The sequence below is a fragment of the Anopheles gambiae genome, chromosome 2 (genome assembly GCF_943734735.2).
Source record: "Anopheles gambiae chromosome 2, idAnoGambNW_F1_1, whole genome shotgun sequence".
NCBI lineage: Eukaryota > Metazoa > Arthropoda > Insecta > Diptera > Culicidae > Anopheles > Anopheles gambiae.
The window spans coordinates 13,024,728-13,042,940 of NC_064601.1; the positions used below are offsets into that span (position 1 = coordinate 13,024,728).

The 18,213-nt window shown below is 48.9% G+C and overlaps 3 protein-coding genes across 13 annotated transcripts in view; 1 reads left to right on the top strand and 2 right to left on the bottom strand.

Annotated features, from left to right (window-relative positions):
• LOC1281129 (RNA-binding protein Musashi homolog 1) overlaps positions 1–13,030 on the bottom strand; it is a 91,805-nt gene extending 78,775 nt beyond the window's left edge. For 2 of the 11 annotated variants that reach the window (XM_061642976.1, XM_061642968.1), the window contains exons 1-2: positions 12,769–12,996; positions 476–560 (exon numbers count right to left, since the gene is read on the bottom strand). The gene's annotated coding sequence lies outside the window, so the exon portion shown is untranslated. Of the gene's footprint in view, positions 1–259; positions 561–8,688; positions 9,707–12,768 lie in introns of those variants that run through there. The other 9 variants (XM_061642974.1, XM_061642971.1, XM_061642975.1 and 6 more) reach the window with 7 other exon arrangements.
• A 1,139-nt stretch (positions 13,031–14,169) lies between these two features.
• Positions 14,170–16,867, top strand: LOC1281127 (SWI/SNF-related matrix-associated actin-dependent regulator of chromatin subfamily E member 1). The gene is made up of 2 exons (XM_321065.5): positions 14,170–14,279; positions 14,387–16,867. Exon 2 carries the CDS (start codon positions 14,445–14,447, stop codon positions 16,734–16,736), a length of 2,292 nt encoding a protein of 763 aa, XP_321065.5. The 5' UTR covers positions 14,170–14,279; positions 14,387–14,444; the 3' UTR covers positions 16,737–16,867.
• Positions 16,868–16,939: 72 nt separating this feature from the next.
• Positions 16,940–18,164, bottom strand: LOC1281126 (proteasome subunit alpha type-2). Its single transcript, XM_550819.4, has 3 exons — positions 17,948–18,164; positions 17,527–17,859; positions 16,940–17,433 (listed from the first exon to the last, which is right to left on the bottom strand). Exons 1-3 carry the CDS (start codon positions 17,986–17,988, stop codon positions 17,103–17,105), a joined length of 705 nt encoding a protein of 234 aa, XP_550819.1. The 5' UTR covers positions 17,989–18,164; the 3' UTR covers positions 16,940–17,102.
• Positions 18,165–18,213: the final 49 nt, after the last annotated feature.

Consider the following 18,213-nt stretch of genomic DNA (forward strand, 5'->3'; position numbering starts at 1 on the left):
GTTTGAATCAGTGTGTGATTGTTTTTTTTTTTATAATTATATATGAAATGAAAAGCACTTTCAATTCGAATTGATTGTTGTCATTTGAAGATCTTTTCTTACTTTACATGCAAAATTGAGGCGCTGTGAACCTTAATTGCCACTCCTAGTCGTTGGATATGTTTACACTTTTAGCTGATTGGATGGATTACTGTACTGTTTTCTGTCGTGCTGATTTAGCAGGTTCTTATTTGTGTACAAGTGTTTAGAATTTACCCACCTTTTGCTGGGAAGCAGGACGACAGCAGGCAGGTACAATCGTGTCTTTCGCGCTCTTTCTATGTCGTGCTTTTGCATTTGTGTTTGTGTTGCATCTTCTGTTCCGTCTTTTTCTGTATTCTATTTCGTTTCATTTGGCAGCCGCAAACGCATACTTTATCTTTACCTACCTACTTACTGTACTTATTGCTAAGAAATACACATTTAATTAACGCACCATTAATCGACAGCACAACTTATCTTGCGCATTGCATCTCTTCTTCTTCCGCTCTAGAGCGCCACCATATAACATACAGCGCGGCCTATAAAAGTAAACGTGGAGTGTTAAATGTAATGGAAACCGTTCCTGATAAAAACCATCATCCTATCACCCGGCCCAGCTATCTAATAGACAGGGGTGTTTCAGCGAAATAAAACCGAACCATTTGCTGCGAAACGCGTTCCGAAAACGTTCCGCAACACACGCCAATATGATCGATAATCGGTATCACCAGTAGGATCCCGAGCCAGGCACTGTGTCTGTGTGTATGTGTGTGTTCTCTTTTTTCTCCTTTGTGCATTCTCTGTGACGACCCATCAATGGGACGACCCACCATTCGAGCTGAAAGGAGGCAATAAAACTGAACCACCCCCCAGCATAAGCAGCATAGCACAGGCTGTGTGTGAATCAAGCGTGGCCACTTTTTACGCCCTTCCTCTATCGCTCATTCTGCATTTTAAATCCCAATCAGCTTTCATTGGAATCAGCAGCAGGAAAAAACGCATTGCAATGTAAAACAGGAACTTTTTTGCGTGGGTATGTATGTGTGTATGTGTGTGTGTGCGAAAAATTCGACAGATGATCAACGTAAAATTACTTTTCGAAAGAAAAAAAACCCTTTAATGAGTTTCACCCAGTCTCTCTCTCTCTGTCTTACTTTCCCTCTCTACTATTTCTCTCTGAGATTAACACACCAGTGTTAAATAATTATTCAAATTTAATACATTACCCCAAGGGTATTTCCACGAACTCTCTATCACTCATTCATTGCCTTTAACCCGATCGGGCCCCATTCTCTTCCTCTCTTTCTCTGTATCTCTGTGTGTTTGTGGTGAAGAAAAGCAAAGTTTAATGAAAAATTTCGGTACGCTCGTCACCGGGGCAGCGAACATGAGCGCGACACCAGCAGAAACGAGGGTGGTACACAGGGTTGTCAAACAAAAAATATACCTGGTAGTACAAATTAATTCTGACCCGTAATCATTAAAAGTTGAATAAGCCGAGTAGCGTCGACAAACTTCATCAAAAAACCGTAACCTTTTCTGCAATGTTTTTTTTTGTTTTTATTTCGCTCTTCTTTTACTTACATTATAACAGAAGCAAAAAAAATAGAAAGCAAAAGAAAGATTTCCAAAAAGGATATTCAACAGTCGCGCAATGCAAGCAACGGACCCCTAGAGCACAAAGCGAAGGAGGGAGGGGGGGAGGAGGCGTTACCGTAAAACTTCCTTAAGCCAAACCGGACACCGTACTGGCACCCCGACAAGGCCCGTCAATTAGACATAATTCGAACGAAATTAACCGTACCGCCACTTCTTCCGTGCGTCGTCCTTGGCCGACGGGACACTGTGTGAAGCATAATTTTGCCACCCACTCAAAGGTATGGGTCAAAAAACAAGTTTTTTCCCCCAAAAAAGCCCCCCCCCCTTCCCCCAACTCTTATTATTATTAAGAATGTTCACGAGACAGGCCGGATAGGCTCGTGCTGGACACGGCTGTGTGTGTGTGGTTGGCCGTTTTGGGTGGTGGATTAAGTGATTGCAGTCGTAAAATGGAACGAGCGCGTGGAACGACCGGGAATTTAAATTCTATTACTTTTAGAGCAGCACAGAACCTCCCCTAAGTCCTCCCCACAGTGCCAGTGGCCGTCGGTAGCAAACCCGAGCGAGCGAAGTTTTAATTTCTCGCCTCACTTTTACACACCAAACAAAGTCTATTTTAACGTGAAATTCCAAATGCAGCTGCTGCTTTCCGCGCTAAATCCCCCCTCCGGTTCTGCCTAATGCTTCGAACCGGGGGACGACCTCGGGGGGAAGGGTTTTTGGGAGCAACTTTTTCGCAATTGGAAAACTTTTGCCCCGCCCTGTAACGGCGGTCGATGGTTTGGTCCAAAAACCTTGACTGTAGGGACTGTAGTCGAGACACTGTGCTTGGGGTTCGCTTTGGGAAGTGGAATCGATTAAAATAAATAGAACTAAATCACGGAAAGCACCTGGAGTGGTTTGAAGCTTGGCTCATTGCATTAGAGTGTTAGGAGTTGGTTTACCAGTTTTCGCTTTAAAAGGGAGTGTTTTTTTTTTGTTGGTGTGGTACTTGTTCCCTGCATAAACTTCAAAGAGACACCACTCACCGCGCAGCGTTCAATTCTCACAGCCGGTGGCCACGCTTGATGCTTTTGCAACGCACAAAGCCGTCAATTTAGATAAGACACATCAGTCTGCCTTGGCTGAGTGGAGTGATAGAACGATCGAGCGAGGATGAAGCTACACACTCGTGAAAACATAAACAATTAAAAGCCGCGAAGCGACGAACGTACCAGCATGCCGCGGGGCAGCTGTAACAGCGTGACCCGCATCATTGTGCGTCAACACACACACACACACTCCCTCATACACGTGCGTGTGCAATCTTGTTTCTTTGAGCGCGGAAGAGCTTTGCGTTTGTGCTGGAATCGATTGTTCGACTCCATTTCTGTTGCTTTGTGCAGCAGCGTGAAATAGTTTAGCACATACGCGCGGTAAAACGCATCGTATGTTTACAGTTTATTTACAAGAGCCCGAAACAAAACCTGATGCTACCAAGCACCCAGACCAGATTCCAAAACCGATTCCACTATTACCAAAGGGCAAGCGAGATAGCCTGGCAGCCGGTCACGGGAACCGGTCACCGCTAGCACAATGAATACATTTCATTTGATTGTGTTGCGCGCGGTGGGGGGATCGCGTAGATCGCGACGGGGAGAGAAAGACGCGAGTGAAAAACGCATGTGTGCGTGTGTGTGTCGGGTAACCTTGGACCGGTTGCAAAAGTTGCGTCCCTCGAGCGTGTCGAAAACTACAAGGTCTCGTACAGCGCGGGCCAGGGGTTCACGTACAGTATCGGACAGAAAGATAGGGCATTGGGTTTTTAACGCACCGTGCACCCGTTGGGCCAAGTTTATGTGTGGTTTGTATGTGTTTGTGTTTGTGTGTGTGTGTATGTGTGTGTATGTGTGTGTGTGTATGTGTGTGTGTGTATGTGTGTGTGCATGTGTGTGTGTGTGTGTGTGGATGTATGTTTGAATGTGTATTGATGTGTGTGTTTGTTTCACAAGTAGGTCGTTTCGGATAGATTTGTAAGTAGCTTTTTTGTGTTTTGGGTTAGGTTTTTGGTGTGATAAGCAGGACCACCGCCCTCGCGATCAGTGTGTTTTCGATATATTAACAATGTTACGGTCTTCTTTCGCCGTGGTCTTCTGAGGACGTCCGGTTGACTTGCGCGTTTCGGTTGTCCAAGCGCGTTTCAGTTGTCTAAGCACGTTTCGGTTGTCCGAAGCGCGTTTGCCACAAAAGTGCGCGATCGTTCCATTACGAACTCGATCCTTTTGCGCTTAATGCCAGCAGCAGCCATTCGCTTTTACATATGGCGCTGATAATCGGTACAACGTTTACCTCGACCCATTGTTACTAACATTGCTTGCTTGGACCGTCAAGAACGCGCTGGTTAAAAACTTGGACACGGCTGATCCCGTGCTCTGCCTGCGTTCTACTTCTATACGCGATGAATTACATCGTTGTCGAGCAGCGAAAACATCGCATGGATAAAAACTATCAACGAGTACGCGAGTAAGCGTCTTCCCTTCAAAATCGAGAACAGAATACTGCCGCGCTCATGAAACAAAACGCCCATTGAAAAGAACAACTGCGCGCCAGCTCAATGCACGCACAAAGTTTACCATTCGCACACAACGTGCAACGCAGAGATGCACGAAGGCCTTTCAATGGCGTGCACTGGAGAAACACCTGTGAGAGAATGCCGAGTTCATTGATATTGTGCGTGTGTCCATTTCGCACCGGTGTCGCATTCACATTCATGAAACAGCACACCTGCGTTTTCGTCCGAGGAACAAGGGCTGCTGTCGATGCAAACTTTAGTTTTTATCCAAGTGTAAACGCACAATGTTTCACATGATAACACACATAATAAGAATAATTTCAACGCAATATGACATCATGGCAAGCTATGTTTTTCAGACACAAACCCGCGCACTTGCAAATACACATTAAAAAGCACACTCACTTTCTACTACTACTACACACACACACACACACAAACACACACACACACACACAAACACACACACACACACACACACTCACACACACACATACACACACAAATACACACATACACACACACAAACACGAGTAACGTGGCAAAACAAGTGCACGGTGCATTGAAAAAAAAGGGTCCTATCTTAATGTCCGTTACTGTACCCATCGCCGTCGTATGAACAATAAAACCAAGCAACGGGAGCGTCAACAGGCCCCAGAGAGTCCAGCTTCTTTACCAACACCAAACACACATACACGCACGCGCACGAATACACTCACAACGTTACATCGCGAGTTGGGACGCGCGTCGCGCAGAAGGGAAGATGATGCGCGAGATCGCAGCACAGCAGTTTGCGTGTGTGTCGTGTGTCCCGGTTGCCATGGTTTTTGTTTACGCCGTGGCGACCTCTTCCCTCTCTTTGTCTGCATATTATTCGGAATTATAACAGTGACGTACAATTTTAAGCGAGAGTGCGATCGTTGTGTGAAAATGTTGTATGCTTTATTTTACACAGACATTCATTCAAAGCTCGCAAAACCGTTACATCAACAAGTTTAAAACAGCAACTGTCACCCCATGAAACATATTCTATTTCGGTGGAGGTTAGAGCGGCACGTATGAGCGCCATTTATTAATCTTCTATAGTCGCCAGCCCCCTAGTCCACCAATTTAACCTCCACGACAGGGGTTAATTGGGTGTACAAATAAGCCAATTTCCTGAAACATTTGTTAAACCCATAATCGTCGCATCACGTTCCTGTGTCCACTTTGTATTAAAACAATGTTGCACGACCATGTTGCCTTTGCAAAAAAAAAGGGGGAAATGCGAGTTTGGGAACGATTTGTTCACTTTAGCACACCGTTGCATGCTAATAGGATGCAAATATAATACAAGCATTTGATTTTTTTTTTTTTTTTGCTTCTAAACCTTCTGCAAATTTGTTTCCCATTTAACTGTGCCCGAGAAGTGGGGCCGGCTGCAATTAGATTATTAAAAAAGCGTCCACAAGTGCGATTGAATGAAAAGTGTATTCTTAACTAGAGCGTCCATTATTTTTTTTTGCTTGCTTGCCCCCCATTCGCTTTCTCTTCTATTGTTGTTGCTGTTGTTGTAAAACCCAACAAGTGAAAGTGTTTCAGCCGCACAACCGCACGTACTAAACGGCTCAGAACACGCAAATTGGGAACTTGGCTTGGCTTGGCTTGTTGTTCTCGCTTGCCGGGTGTGTGTGGCGAGTGGCGTACCGGAAATCGTTCAATCGGACCACCCCGGACCCTCTCCCCATGTGCTTGGTGGTGGTAGCCGGGTTGCGTAATTAAAATTCTGTACCCGTACCCGGTTTCGCATAATGTAAAACGCGCTCCAACGCTTGGGGCCGCTGGGGTGAGTGTTGCCGGTGTGCTGTAGTAGTGCCGAGCCGCGCGAGAGGAATTTATAAATGCGGTGCTGCTTGTTTCTTGTGTTTTACATGCTGACCAACGCGAAGGGTTTGGGCCAAAGGTTTTTGGATTGCAAAGTCTTTCCGCACCGGCCCCCGGAACAGGTTGGATTAGGTTTGGAGTAATGTGCTTGATTTTTAGCAGCCCCGAACCCTCAAATTGGGTTTCAAAGCAGATTAAATAAGGAAACAGTCTTTAAAAACTTTTTGCTAAGGACCTATTTGATGTATCTTTGTGTTGGAAAATTGTTGCATGTGTTCTTTTCCCCTGGTAGGCTCTTTGTTAATATTTTCTGTAAAATCAACATTCATGCCTGATTTTGCTCAACCTTTCCCGATCTACCTCCATCATCTTAACCATTACAAAAGTTTGTAAATTTGCCGCAGTACAAAAACACTCCCATTACATGATAGAATCGATTCTAAACACGGATAACACGGTTACCGTGCTCAATGAATAACCCATTTTGGCCTTTTAGAACCCCAAACTCTACCCCAAATCGATAGATGGTGAGCTGGAAAGACGTGGGCTGCTTCTTTTGTTTTGTTTTGCAAACGCTTCAGTTAACCCCATTCATCATTGGGCCGCTGCGGCTGGTCGCATCGGTGGTTACATCGATGTCCTCCCTTCGGCCCCATCCGTGCTGTCTCGTCTCTAGCCACCTCAGCGCTCTACTAATGGGCGACTCGATGTAACCATGAAAACGAAGCACGGCTTTTCAATCCAAAACCTCCGACCGTATGGGAACATACATTTCAGCATAATCATTCGACCGGTCGGGTCGGATACCGTGAGCATACTGAGGTTGATAGGGGTGGAACGGATAACGGGGCTGGGGTACCTCCATCGTGCTTCATCATTAACGGCCATACCACCAATTTCGCCACACAGAATCCACGGCTCTCTCCGCCCCACGAGCTCCACGAGCAAAAAGGGCTTTTCCTCTTGCTGCCGACCCCTTTTGCCTTGTGTCGCCTGTACCACTCTTTGTGTTATTTATAACGTCCGCATGTGTTTATTTTAATGATGATTATGAAGATGAAACACACACACACACCATCACACACACTCGTATACAAGTTTAAACGGGATGATACTTGTGAACGCAAAAAAGGGGAGAAAAAGTCCCTTTTTACCCGTGTTTTTCCAACCGGCATTTTCCGAACAGAACCGCTGGCCCAGGGGGCCGCGTCTGGAGGTTGGACGCACGATACACAACTTCCGGTTCCGTTCCGGGTGCTGCATCGAAGCGGCACAAGCATAACATTGGCGCTTATTGTCTTATTTTGTTTTTCATCACGTTTTCTTTTTGTTCTTCTCTCCCTCTCTCTCTCTCTCTCTCTCTCTCTCTCTCTCTCTCTCTCTCTCTCTCTCTCTTTCTTTCTTCTCCATGTGTGTGTGTTACGCTATGCTTATGTTTTGTTTGAGTGAGTTTTACTTTCTGTGCTCGCACACACATGCCCAGAGAGCCTCTTTCGTTCTGGTTTTAATTTTTTTTTGCATCGGTCAACACATTTCGACTTTGTTTGCATACGTTTGGTCGCGTTTGCCAATTAACGGGGCTGCGTTAAAGGCAGGTCAATCGTGGCGCAATGTTCTTATGCGCCACTGAGTGACGAGTGAATCAAACCAAAGCAAAAACCCCTGATGTGTAAGAATCCAGACCAAAAGAAGGAAAAAAACAGTTACGTAACAACAAAGCAACGAATTTTGTTTTCCCACAAAGCGACACTCATTGATGTGGCGGCGGTGGCGCCTGGAGCTTGCTGGAAATGCTCTTTAAAGGCGCTACACACACCCACAAATAGTTTTGTCGAATTTACGGACAAGTTCTGGACTCAAAACAGACACCGCAGCGTGTGTGTGCAGAACCAAAGACAAAACTGTTAAAGAAAAAACTCCCACGGCACTGCTTTGCAATGTCTGGGGTTTGGATGGGCGCCGCTTCCCAGTTACTTTCGGGGAATTGCTCCGAATGAAAGAAAGCAAGCACAATCCTCCACTCCCACCCCGACGTAGCGTAGCAGTCCAAGAACATCACCGCTCAGCACACTTGAGCATTGAGCCGTTTTTTAATCGTTCATTCTGGGCAAAAGCCTCTTTAATTCGCCGTTTTTGCTCCATGCTTGGGACTGTTTCCATTCGGTCAGTTCACTCCCTTCCCACCCACCCGCCCCATTTGCAGCACCACTGCTCTTTTTCCACTGTTTTGCGTCAGCAGAATTCTTCCCTGGCATTCTCTTCTCCATTTCCCCATGTACCACCCACCCCTGAAAATAGTCTTCTGTGTGTTGATTTCGTTCTTTTTTAAGGCTCTCTCTCTCTCTCTCTCTCGCTCGACCGTCTTGAGCTGGTGAAGCGACTTGCTAAAGCCTGCGGGGTGGCATGCGCGAAAGAGACAAGATACAAAACAAAACCGCCCCACGTAACCATTCGACGGGCGAGGGTGCTCGTGGTGTGCAGTAAAAATGACAACGCGAGATATGCGATCCACCATTGCCACAGGAATTGAGAGCGGAATCTGGGATATCCCGGGATATATTCTGGTTTTCCGCTCTCCCACACGCTGCTCACACACACACACACACACACATACACACAGTAACCTTACTTATCTTAGGTCGTTCAATCCCTACCGTTGTTGCAGTAGACCACCGGCCAAGATAGTTACGGCGCCGGGATAAAGTTTTCTGCGGACTGTAACCACGCTACTGATGTACCGCAAAACTCAGTAATATCCTCATGCAAACTTCAGCGCTGAAGAAGTTTGGCAGTAATATCCTCATGCAAAACCATCACAAAAACACAACACCACAGCAGCACCACGATTGCCACACTGCTCTCAAAAGGATATTCCGCAACGGGAGGCCATCCAAGCCACCATACGGCCGCGCACGCAAGAAACGTCAGAAACTTGCGGAGGCATCGAACATCACAGGAAAAAAACACGCCATTTTCAAAGCTCCAAACTCTCTCTCTCTCACACACATTCTGAGTTCTACTTTCTCTCCTTTGCAAGGATTCAACTTCCAGAGCGAGAGAAAGAGAGCACGCTTGTGTGTCATGGCGACGGAAGAAAACAACACGCCGCACAGCCCTACGGATATTATTTGCCGAATGGGTCCCTTTCTCTATCTCTCTCTCTCTCTCTCTTGGTTCTCTGTTCACCCACCATTTGTAGTGCACCCCAACACACTCCCACACACACACACACACTCAGGCCGCATATCGGTGTTAGAGCGTTTTTGGTGTTTTGCAATGCAGTAAACGACCAGCCAGACCAGCCTGCCCACCGGCATGATAGAAGAAGGCCATGAAAAATACACACACAGCCACATACACACAGAGTGACATTCTAACAATTCCAGCACCATTGGCGTGTCACGGCTCCGCTCCGTGCCCGATTGCAGCAGGATTTTGCAATGGCTGCCGCCAACAATGTGATGCTTTCTCTCCTTCCTGCCGCCATTGAACGCGCTGCCCTCCGCCTTTGTGCGTGTTTTTGCTTCATTTTGTAATACATCTGTGGCCATTATTCACGTACTGTTTTAGAAAGAAGCGTCCCAAATCGGCCGCTCGATGGTTGTTTTTTGCCCTTAGCCTTTCATTTAACTTCTCCGCTTTCCTGATGTTAAGTGGGGGGGGGTATTAATGCAATGGAATGCTTTTTTATGTGATTTGTTTGTTTTTTTTTGTTCTCGGCTCTCTTCACTTTACATTCTGCAAGGACCTTAACATCTCTAAAGGCGCTGTACTTTACATTCGTTTCTTCTTGTTCCAATTTTGTTATTCCTATCCTCTCAATCTGTCCCTCTCTCTCTCTCTCTCTCTCTCTCTTTTGCTCTCTGTGGGATTGCGACTCTCTTTTTCACCCGCCCTTCGCGACACAGGATCTGTGTGCACACACCGCTTTAGCAGTCCCCCAGTAATGCCCAGTAGTCTCACACACGCACACTCACACACATACACACATTAATAGAACAAAAAAGCAGGATACAGGGCATGGGGTTTGCAAGAACGCTTTACAGAAAACAAAGGGGGAAACGCACAGCCAAAAAGGGACGCAACGGCGCGGCAGCAGCTGGGCGGACTGGAACGAAACCAGAACACGCCGCACATCTGTCGTCGTCGTTCGTCGTCGTCTTCGGTACACAACAATATCCTGACAATGCTGCTACTTTGGAGCAGAAACGCACAACAAATAATAAAGGAACAGGGGGCTCGGGGGGAGTAGTGGGGAGTGTTAGAAAAATACGTTCTCACGCTTCTCTTTCTCGCTCTCGCTCTCTTTCTCTCTCGCTTTAACGATCCAACACAAACCGCGCTTGTCACACACAAACACACACACACACACACACCGTGCGTTTCTATCTCTCTGTAGCGTTGCGTTCTCACTCACTCTCTCACTCACGCTGTCCCGCGTTCACAGGCAGGCAGCTGCGGCTTCTTGATCGTGCGTAACACCGTGTGTCAGTGTGTGCGTGTTTGTTCTTGCTGTGTCAAATGCAATCTCCACTTCGACTCCACTACCACACCGTTCGCTTTTCACCTCTTCGCAAACGACGCTAACCGTACCGCTCTCCGCACCGCTCTCCGCACCGCATCACTCCACACACACACGCGCGCACACGTACGATCGCACACAGCGTTCACCGCTCGCAACTGGAAACGCGACGGTACAAAGTACAGGAGAACGCACACATACTCACACTCTAACAGTGGGCTCCCCCTGGCTTCCTTCTCACGGACGCAAACACACACACACACAGAGCCACTAATGCGCGTACGCAACGCGAGAAACAAAGCGGAAGGGTAAGAAAGGCGAGGGACGCACACACACACACACACATGAATTAAACAACAACAACAATGAAACAAACAAAAAAAACAACGCAGCACCGTTTTCCAGGTTCCTTTTGGTTGCCGGGAAGCGCGTTCATTCTTCTTCAGCGTGTACCACCACCACCACCACCACCATGAGGCCGCTCCAGAAAGGCTCTTTTAGTTATGTGGGAGCATCATCGCCGCCATCATCATCATCATCATCCCCCCATCACGCAAACACGCTCCAGAAAGCTGGGAAAGAGGGAAGCAGGAAGGTGGGAAGCAAAAGGGGAGAAAAAAAGCAAGGGTAAACGCGTCGTTCTCCTCTGTTCTTCTTCGTCCGTTCTTTGCGAACGGAGAGTGGGGGGAGCTGCATGTTATTTTGCTCTCCACACACGCACACACACACACACACGTGCACGCACACATTCTGGCGTTTTTCTTTTTCACTTTTTTTTTTGCTGTTTGCTTCTCCCCAATCGCTTTCGCTCTTAGCGTTCTTTGCCGTGTTATGTTTCGGTCGTGATCTTTTCATCCCCCCCCCCCCCCTTTTCCCCCCTCCCTGTTCAGCAACCCCTTTGCTTCGTTTTTCTTTTCCTCATTCCCGTATGTGGATGCCCTTCGCGGCGATCCTGTTCCGTTCTTTACCAAAAACTCGTTTCCTTTGCCTGGTTTTCTTTGTGTGTGTGTGTTTTTTTTTTTGGTGGGGAGAACCGATACACATTTCATCCCTCCGCTGCTTGGTTCTCGTTCTACACTCCTCACCACTTCGGTCTGTTTTGTTTCAAAAAGAGACCGGAGCCTGCCTGAGCGTTTCTTGGCGGTTTCTTTGCCGGTTTCTTTCTTCTTTCTCTGTCTCTCCTTCTCTCCCTCTCTCTTTGCTGTTAGCAGACGATGAAGAAATCGAAGACGGCGGTGGAGTTTTGCTACGCGCCGGATGGTGCACAGACGCCGGGTTTTTTTTTTTGTTCCTTTCCTTTTCTTCACTTTGACCTGCACGCTACGTTCGGAGCCGTCCCTGCTTTACCCACAACCAAAACCAAAATTTTGTCCTGATGGATGAAACCTAAACACACAAATGCTCCAACTCCAAATGCTCAAAAATACAGAGCCAGCAAAGGCATAAGAATAAGGTGCCAAAGAAAAGGATCGGAGAAAAGAATCCTTCTACCTCTCTCCCACACACACACACACACGTGTCCCTGCCAGTGGCAGGATATGTTGTATGGTGGCTCTGTCCAATGTGAACGGTACATTGCACCCGAAATTGAAGAAGAACGACAAATGGCGACACAACAAGTTTGGCAAATGGCAACCAAACGGAGCGTCCTTTTCAGCTTCTGCTAGAAGCTTCACCGGTGTTCTTGTACGTGTCTGTGTGTATGTGTGAAGGAAAGACGGATTGCTTTCCCTTTGGCATGAACAACGCGCATTCTTAGCAAGCGTTGCTGCTGCTGCTGCTGCGGCTAACAACCCCGTGAGACAGGATGTGAAAGAACAATGGCGCTACCCTTGCTGTTGGATGTGTTGGCGCGGCTGGAAAATGGAAGCTAAATACGTTTTCTGCCCATCCCAAGGGCACGGCGAAACGGACGCTGGGACAATTTAGGGGTTTTGGGAAATGATACACACAGACAGTCACGCATTCATACGCATTCAAACACACTGAACACAAGGCAACAGGACAAAATGACACTTTTCCGTAGCACAATTAGCCAAATAAATTAAACCGAATAAAAAATAAAACTCCACATCGCGCTTGGCTAAAAATGCATAGTTTTGTTTTTCAGCACATTGCCGGACGCATTAAACACGCACAAACTCTGGCTGGCACAACACCACACTGAATGCGACAATGCTTAAACATTTGTTTTGCAACCGCAAACACTCACACTCTGCACACTCTGGTTGAAGGACGCGCGAACAAATTGCTTTCTGCTAAGTTTTCGCTGGTGAAAGGTTCTTTTCCCTTTTGCTCCGGGAGTCAGAATATCCTTTTTGCTGCTTTCAACTGGAAAACGGTCAAACGAGGGTGCAACCACGAACAACACGTCTGTACACTTGCAAGCGTTGGAAGTGAGTGTGCAAGAGAGCGAGCGGCTTGCCGTGAATCGCGCACCACATTGCGGCGTAAACATTTGCCGAACCGATTCCGTGTGGCCGTCGAGAGAGCGAGAGAAGGAGCGAGAGAGAGAGAGAAATGCGAGAGAGCGAAAGTTGCGAAAGCCGAAGTTGGGCTAGCGCGCTGCTAGAACGGCCGCCGCCATTTGTTAGGTGTGTGTACGAGTGAGACGGCATGCGCCGGGTACGCTCTACCTCTCTCTTTGTCTCCCTTGTAAACCCTTGGCGGTAAGAATGCGCAGATAATGGCAGGTTTTACAGGGTGACACCACTATTCTGCTTAATTGAGATCTTATGTATTTTTGCTTTTTAATGTGGATTACGGGTGATGGTTGTCACATCATTTTTGGTTATTTCTTGATAATTCTGAACAAATTTATGTTTACAACATATTGCCAGAACAAAACCCTGAACTGGTTAAATACAAAGATAAACCACTTGACTCTCTTCGTCTCTCGGCGGTAAAGAACAATTTCTATAACTCTTAACTTTAAGATTTATCAAATATATAAAAACATCATAAAAACTTTAAGTAAAAAATATTATACTTTTTATTTGCAATATTTTGTTTTTTGTACTTTAAATAATATTTTTGGTTGAAAATAGTTCTATATTGTACCCTTTGGGAAAGTATTTGTTTCCCTTTTTTGTCTTTATAAAAATATGATCGTTTAGAAAGCAAACTGTTTGATTTTACCGTATAATTTACTTAAATAAAAAAACAAATTACAGGCGGTCCCCGAGATAGACGGTACCTCTTATACGCGGATTCGGAGATACGCGGTTTTCTAAATTTGACAGTTCTTTGAACAAATTGTACTGATTTGACACATCAATTTTAAATTGCCAAATAATTTCCGTTTTGATCGAATGTTAAAAACTATTTAAAAACGTTTAAAACTGTTATATTCCGTCAGAATCATATCAAATAATTTATAAAGTGGCTAAAACCACCCCCTACTTTCAAAATTACACGAAAATTATTAGTATTTTGGCTAAAAATCACGAGATTCGACTTACGCGGAAATTCGAGATACGCGGTATTTTGCGGTCGTTTTCGGTCCCCATTAACCGTGTATCTCGGGGACCGCCTGTATTCAAAATGATAATTTTTGTGCGACATCATTGCACTACGACCGCAAGTGAAGCAACATTGATAGACCACCGCCTAAGCATGCTTGACTGTCGTTCCATGTGTCAAAGCGAGCTGTCAAATTTTTGCTGAAGGAAAAATAGCGTCCGTCTTTTGTGGCATTGGTGCGAAGCTTTTATCAATCTTTTGGTAAGAAATGTGATTTTCCGTGTGGTTTTTACTTTTCCATATGTTGTAAAAGTCTCATGGGCATCCTTTTGTATGTGTTTCATAACTCGGACTTCATTTTATTGTAGCGCAAACAGCACACCAACTCCCGGACCTGCAGACGCCGATCGGGCTTGGAAAATCAAAATGGCGCTGCCAGCCAACTATAAACACAACATACCGGGTCCGCCGATGCCCCCGCAACGTTTGCGGCCGTCGGGCTCGGCCGCCGACCGGAAGGACAACTCGAGCCCGTTCATGCACAACCCGCACGGCAATCCGGCGTTCAACCCGCAGAAGATGGGCAAGGCTTCGGCGGCGTCCGAGTCGAAGATGATCAAACCGCCCAAGCCGCCGGAGAAGCCGCTGATGCCGTACATGCGCTACTCGCGCAAAGTGTGGGACTCGATCAAAGCGTCCAACTCCGATCTGAAGCTGTGGGAGGTGGGCAAGATCATCGGGCAGCAGTGGCGCCTGCTGCCCGAATCGGAGAAGGAGGAGTACATCGCCGAGTACGAGCTGGAGAAGGCGGAGCACGAGAAGAACATGAAGGCGTACCACAACTCGCCGGCCTACCTGGCCTACCTGACGGCACGCAACAAGGTGAAGCCGGGCGATGGCGACGGGCACGAGCCTTCGTCGCGCTCGAGCTCGAAGGGCGGCCAGGCGGACCGGCGGATCGACATTCAGCCGGCCGAGGACGAGGACGACCCGGACGATGGGTACTCGTTCAAGCACGTGGCGTATGCGCGCTTTTCGCGCAACCATCGGTTGATAAACGAAATCTTCTCCGATGCGGTCGTGCCGGACGTCCGTTCGGTGGTGACCACGCAGCGTATGCACGTGCTGAAGCGCCAGGTGCAGTCGCTCACGATGCACCAGATGAAGCTGCAGCACGAGCTGCAGCTGATCGAGGAGAAGTTTGAAACGCGCAAGCGGAAGTTCGTCGAGTCGAGCGAAACGTTTCAGGACGAGCTGAAAAAGCACTGCAAACCGGCAGTGGACGAGGAAACGTTCGGGAAGATGGTCGACCGGCAGTACGAGATGATGAAGCGCGACCGTCTGCGAGCGCTGGAGGAGGCACAGAAGCCCCCGGCCCCAGTGCCGACGCCTGCACCCGCACAGCCACCCGCAGCGGGTCCGCCGAAACCGGAATCGGAAGCAGCGCCAGATCAAGGTGCGACCGCGAGCGAATCATCCACGGACGGTGGTGCACTGGCCGGAGCAACAACAGAAGCGAATGAAGCTACTTCTTCTGCCGTTGCCACCCCCCGGGATCGGTCTCCACTGGCAGCGGCCACTTCGGACGAATCTCAAGGCTCGCAGGACTCGACGGCTGGCGGTCCTCCGCAACCGTCGGTCGAAAAGATGGACACGACCGAGGACCCGAAACCGGACGCCAAGGACGATAAAGTGGTAGCGACCGCACCGAAAGCATCGCCCGAAGCGGTCAAAGAACCGCTTACACCGGCTGTGCCGAATCAGCCCCCGGTCGTTCCGGACCAGCAAGTTCCGGCCTCGGTCTTACCGCCAGCCGGTCCAGTTCCAGCTCCCGCTCAGGCAGCAGTTCCACCGCCTGCACCCATCGTTCCCACGCCCCCATCGTCGGAACCGAAAGCGGAAGTTCCCCCGACCTCGACCGTACACCACACCGGTCCCGCTCAGCCACCACCACCAGGCACGCACCACACCGTAGTTCACGGCGGGTATCCTTCCCATGCCGCACCGGCACCCTCTGCGCCCGCCATACCGCCACCGCATCAAGCGCCGGTTGTGCCCACGCCGCCACCGCCCTCCCACACGCCCGAGGCGCAAGTTCCACCGCCGAACGTGACCGTACCGCACCATCAGCCGCCACCGCATCCACCGCCGCACCATATGCCTCCGCACATGCAGCCCCACCCTGGTATGCCCGGCCACGGACCCTCGTTCCCGGGCTATCCGCATGCCGGTTCGCCACGCGCACCGTACTACCTTTCCTCGTACGGGGGGCACCCGCAACCGTACGGCCAGTACGGGCACTATCCGTACCATCAGCAGTATGCACCGCCACCACCACCCCCGGGCAGCTACGTCCGCCCACCGGGCGGACCACCAGGGCCGATGGGACACTACGGTGAGGTACATCCGCACCCGGACGCACACCACGGTTACGGTCCACCGCCCCCGACGGCAGGTGGATCAGTTCCTCCCGGCGGTATGCCACCCGGACCGGGTGGTCCACCGCCTACTATGGTCACAGCAACGGCTACAGTGACGCCGCCGACCGGGGTTCCGTCCGTGTCGCAACCGGAACCGGGCGAGATTGAGCCGGAAAAGGCCCCGGCGGCCGCTGCCGCTGCAACGCCCGCTGCAGCTACTCCGGCGTCGAAGAAACGCAAGAAGGGCGGCGCTGCGGCAGCAGCCAAACACGACGATGCCGAGAAGAAGGACGACTGATGGATGCGCCATTCGCGCCCGTCGTAATTTCATGCTTAATCGATAAGAATTTGCACTATTTGCATTCGCTATATGATGTAGTTCTAACGTGGAAGCTATTCAATAAATCAACCTTATTATGGCTCTAAAAAGAAGTGTATTTTCATTGTGCAAATGTTGATGAGCACGCGAAACCAAATGAAAAACCATTAAAACTCCATCGATCCGCTTGAAGAAATGTAAGTGTTTATTCCAAATCATCCACCCATCCAGAGTAACTCTACTTTAACGCAAAAAATGTCCCTCGCTAGGACGCACTCTTACGACGAAAAAGCTCCCTCCTCTCTCTATCGATTTGCTTCTCTCCCCTTGCCCTAGCTAGCTAGCTTATGGAATATTGGCCAGATAATCCTGAACGTCGGATGGGTCCAGCCGGCGGAAACCGTTCGCATCGCAGATGCCCACCTCGATGTTGTCCGCGTTCATCTGTCCCTCGAAGCCTTCCTTGAGCGTCAGAATCGCGGTGTGAACGGCATCATCCAGCTCGAGATCCTCGCTGTACCGCTTCTCGAGGAACGTTTTGCCATTGTTGGCGTTCTTGCCCATCGCCGTCGCCTTCCACGCGAAGTAAGCGCCGGACGGATCGCACTGGAACAGGTACGGACGGCCATCGTCCCAGCCGCAGATCAGCAGCGAAACTCCAAACGGTCGGACACCGCTGTTACAGGACGGAGATGGGGAGGGAATGATATCGTGAATTATCTGGCAAGGGCGGGGGAATCGCACTTCAAACAAACAAGCCAACACTCACCCCGACTGCGTGTACTCCTGCATGACGGTGGCCACCTTCTGCACCAGCTGCGACGTCGGTATCGGTTCGCGGTACGTGAGGTAGTAGTTTTGGGCCAGCTTGCGGGCCTGCTTCACCAGCAGCCGATAGTCGGGCCCCATGCCGGAGTAGATCATCCCGATATGGTTCGTCACCATCTCGACCTTGTGCACGCTGTGCTCATCGTATAGGATCGATTTCTGCTTGTTTTCCGTCGCGATCACGACACCGTTTACCGCCTTGATGCCGACCGACGGTGCTCCGGCCGCTACCGCCGCGAGAGCATACTCGATCTGGACCAGCTTACCCGAGGGGCTACGGGGAGCAGGAGTGTACGGTAGGGTTAGTTTCGTTAGAAGTAGAAAAAAAAACTCACCGGAAACGTTCGCCCTTTCCCACTTACCTAAAGGTGGTCAGCGAAAAGCTATACCGTTCCGAAGCCATCACGAAAGATTCAGCTCAAAATGCAGCGTACGGACAAGATGTTTTTCATAAAATGGTTTCAGTGCGTAGGAAACAAATCTGGCAAAACAGCTTTCTCACCGGCAGTGACAGCTCGTTCGCAACGCTGGGAGGGAAATGACAGTTTGCTCTGCACAATGGGATATTCCGTGGACCACAGAGAGTTTCTTTTTAATTTATTTTACTTTAGTAGTTTTACTAATTTCC

Bases quoted from the DNA above. Each gene is read 5' to 3' on its own strand.
- LOC1281127 (XM_321065.5), top strand. From the start codon at position 14,445: ATGGCGCTGCCAGCCAACTATAAACACAACATACCGGGTCCGCCGATG.
- LOC1281126 (XM_550819.4), bottom strand. From the start codon at position 17,988: ATGGCTTCGGAACGGTATAGCTTTTCGCTGACCACCTTTAG. The intron at 17,860-17,947 runs GTAAGTGGGAAA...TGCTCCCCGTAG, and splicing joins TTTTCGCTGACCACCTTTAG to CCCCTCGGGTAAGCTGGTCC. The intron at 17,434-17,526 runs GTGAGTGTTGGC...GTCCTGTAACAG, and splicing joins CAGGAGTACACGCAGTCGGG to CGGTGTCCGACCGTTTGGAG.